This window comes from Atta cephalotes, assembly GCF_000143395.1.
Source record: "Atta cephalotes unplaced genomic scaffold scaffold00083, whole genome shotgun sequence".
In the NCBI taxonomy this organism is placed as follows: domain Eukaryota; kingdom Metazoa; phylum Arthropoda; class Insecta; order Hymenoptera; family Formicidae; genus Atta; species Atta cephalotes.
In genome coordinates this window covers 284,414-287,039 of record NW_012130147.1, presented here as the reverse complement: position 1 = coordinate 287,039, position 2,626 = coordinate 284,414, and the positions used below count along the sequence as shown (strand labels likewise).

At 33.0% G+C, this 2,626-nt stretch overlaps 2 protein-coding genes across 2 annotated transcripts in view; both read right to left on the bottom strand.

The window, feature by feature from the left end:
- LOC105624597 (omega-amidase NIT2) overlaps positions 1–2,626 on the bottom strand; it is a 13,115-nt gene that overhangs the window by 7,731 nt on the left and 2,758 nt on the right. The window contains exons 3-4 of the mRNA XM_012205953.1: positions 643–827; positions 31–199 (exon numbers count right to left, since the gene is read on the bottom strand). Coding sequence (XP_012061343.1) covers positions 31–199; positions 643–827 — 354 coding nt within the window. The remainder of the gene's footprint in view (positions 1–30; positions 200–642; positions 828–2,626) is intronic.
- On the bottom strand, positions 1,399–2,146 carry LOC105624596 (putative uncharacterized protein FLJ37770). Its single transcript, XM_012205952.1, has 2 exons — positions 1,734–2,146; positions 1,399–1,652 (listed from the first exon to the last, which is right to left on the bottom strand). The coding sequence occupies exons 1-2, from the start codon at positions 2,101–2,103 to the stop codon at positions 1,612–1,614; spliced, it is 411 nt and encodes a 136-aa protein (XP_012061342.1). The 5' UTR covers positions 2,104–2,146; the 3' UTR covers positions 1,399–1,611.

Below are 2,626 nucleotides of genomic sequence, written 5' to 3'. Positions count from 1 at the left end.
TTGTCGTTAATTTATTAAAATACAATTTACCTTTGTTTCTATATAATCGTGCCATTTCTTCAAATCTGATATCGTAGCAAATGCCAATACCGATTTTACAACCTTTCGCTTCAAAGATGGTAAGGGAATTGCCGGCGGATAGGGAATCACTCTCGCGAAAAGTAATTTTTCCTTTAATGTCAATGTTGAATAAATGCATCTGTGAAAAAGAAATTAAATGCTTAAAGTGTTCCTCCTGTTTCATATAGCATATGTTTCGTAGAAAAAATCTATTTATATACTGTACACATATTTCTCATCTTCTCAACTTTTATTTTAAGTAAATTCTTTACTTTAAATTAATAGCTGAAAATATATTGAAATATTTAGAATATATAGAATATATGTGTACTTGAAAAAGAGATATACAAGAAATATATCCTTGTAAAAAAATATATGTATATGTATTGTATATACATATATTGTGTACACACACACACACACACACACACACACACACACGCGCGCGCGCGCGCGCGCGCGTATATTAAAATATTTTAAAGAAAACCACCTCTTGCACTCATACGCACATGCACATTTACAGAGAACATTTTATGTTGTATATGTACCAATAATATAATGTATAACATCGATTTTAATAACCTTCCTATGCACAACTACGAGTTTCCCATCTGGTCCCCATACGGTACAAGTGTTGTATAACTTATCGTTGTTTCTCTCCGGTATTGTACCACCAATCACATAGACATTGTTTTTTCTTGCCGCCTCGGATAACGCCGTGCTCGTCTCGCCGTCTGGAATGCTCTCGGCATATCGAGCAAAGTGAGCTAATTGTGTTATGGGAAATATCAATAAAATAAGCCAGTAAATAAATAATGTACATTTATAAAATTATATACTCAGTGCGACAAATATGTTCCCGGACAGGGCCTGAAAATCATAATTGAAACAACAATATGCATATTTTTTGGTTTTATTATTCAAAATATTCTCCTCTGGCTTCATTACACTTGTTACAATACAATAGTGATTGTTACGATTCAATAGTGATTCAAATGCATGTTCTAGCTCAGTTTACGGAATTGCCTCTAGTGCCTGTGTAGAAGCTGATTGGATGGTCGGAATGTCATCAAAAAAGCGTCCTTTCAATTTCAATTTCAATTTTGGGAATAATGAGAAGTCGCAGGGGGCCAAATCGTGTAAATACGGTGAATGGTTTAACACAGAGACATGATTTCGAGCCAAATCACGATCACGAGCCAAAAATTGACGAACAATCAATGAAGTGTGACTCGATGTATTATCATGCAACAAAGACCAATCTTCTGGATCATGATATTCGGGGCGAATACAATGAATTCTGCCCATCAATCGCTTTAAAACTTCGAGATAATATGCACCAGTAATTGTTTGGCCAGTTGGAACAAACTCTTTATGGATAATACTTTTGCTATACTTTGCTAAAGAATGTGATGAGCATTGTCTTGATTTTTGATGGAACTTTTTTTGCTTGTGGTGAATTTTTTGACTTCCATTCTGCACTTTGACGCAGTCAGTTAGTTTCTGGATCATATTGAAAGCACCATGTTTCATCACCCGTAACAATTAATTTTAGGAAGTTTGGATTATTTTCTGTGGCTGCAACGATGTCTCTGGAATGATTGATTCTCATTGATTTTTGATCACTTCTTAATGTGTGTGTAGAACAAACTTCGCATAAACCTTCGTTTTACCCAAATCTTCATGTAATATGGTTCGAATTGTTTCTCTACTGATATTTAAAGCCTCCTCCATCATTTTTAGTGATGCATTGCGATCGTTTGCAACAAAATCACGTATTTTTTTGATCATTTCGGGTGTTCGAACCAAAATTGGCCGTCCTGATTTTTTGTCATCTTCAAGGGTCTCTCTGCCTTCCAAAAAACGCTTATGCCACTCAAAAACAGCTGTACGACCTAGACATTGACTGCCGTAAACTTGTTGCATCAATCGGAATGTTTCTGATGCACTTTTACCAAGTTTTGCATTAAATTTAATCACTGCTCTTTGTTCCATATTAAAATTTCTACCTCGATCAAAATCTTGTTTAACATGAACTGTCATATCTTCGTTATATGTCAACCAAAATGAATGAAACTTTGACAGATGATAGGAAAATGTTCAACCTTTAAAATGCATGTTTGAACGCACAGATGTCGCCATTGGTTGCTGAGATGTGGTTCGTGTCCGGGAACATATTTGTCGCACTGTGTACATATTTAAAATTATATTTAAAATTATACATTATTTGGCACAAAAATATCGTTTATATCTCTATTGAAGATATAAACGAAATAGATTTTGTTTATTATAGATCGATTTTATTTTCATGCTTTTCTTTTGTACTTTTCTACTTTTGACACAAAAAATTTTGTAAATAGAAATGTAAAAAATATCTCGCACGTATGTATAAAAATATTGTATATAGATTTATATATATATATATATATATATATATATATAACTAAACCTACGACAAACGAAGAATAAGTATTAGTAAATAGTAAGTTAGTAAAGTAGGTATTACTAGTTAATTTTACAAAGAAAATTATTAGTACTTACAACGAATAAGTTAAAATAGAATCGT

Bases quoted from the DNA above. Each gene is read 5' to 3' on its own strand.
- LOC105624596 (XM_012205952.1), bottom strand. From the start codon at position 2,103: ATGACAGTTCATGTTAAACAAGATTTTGATCGAGGTAGAAATTTTAAT. The intron at 1,653-1,733 runs GTAAAACGAAGG...CAATCATTCCAG, and splicing joins CATATTACATGAAGATTTGG to AGACATCGTTGCAGCCACAG.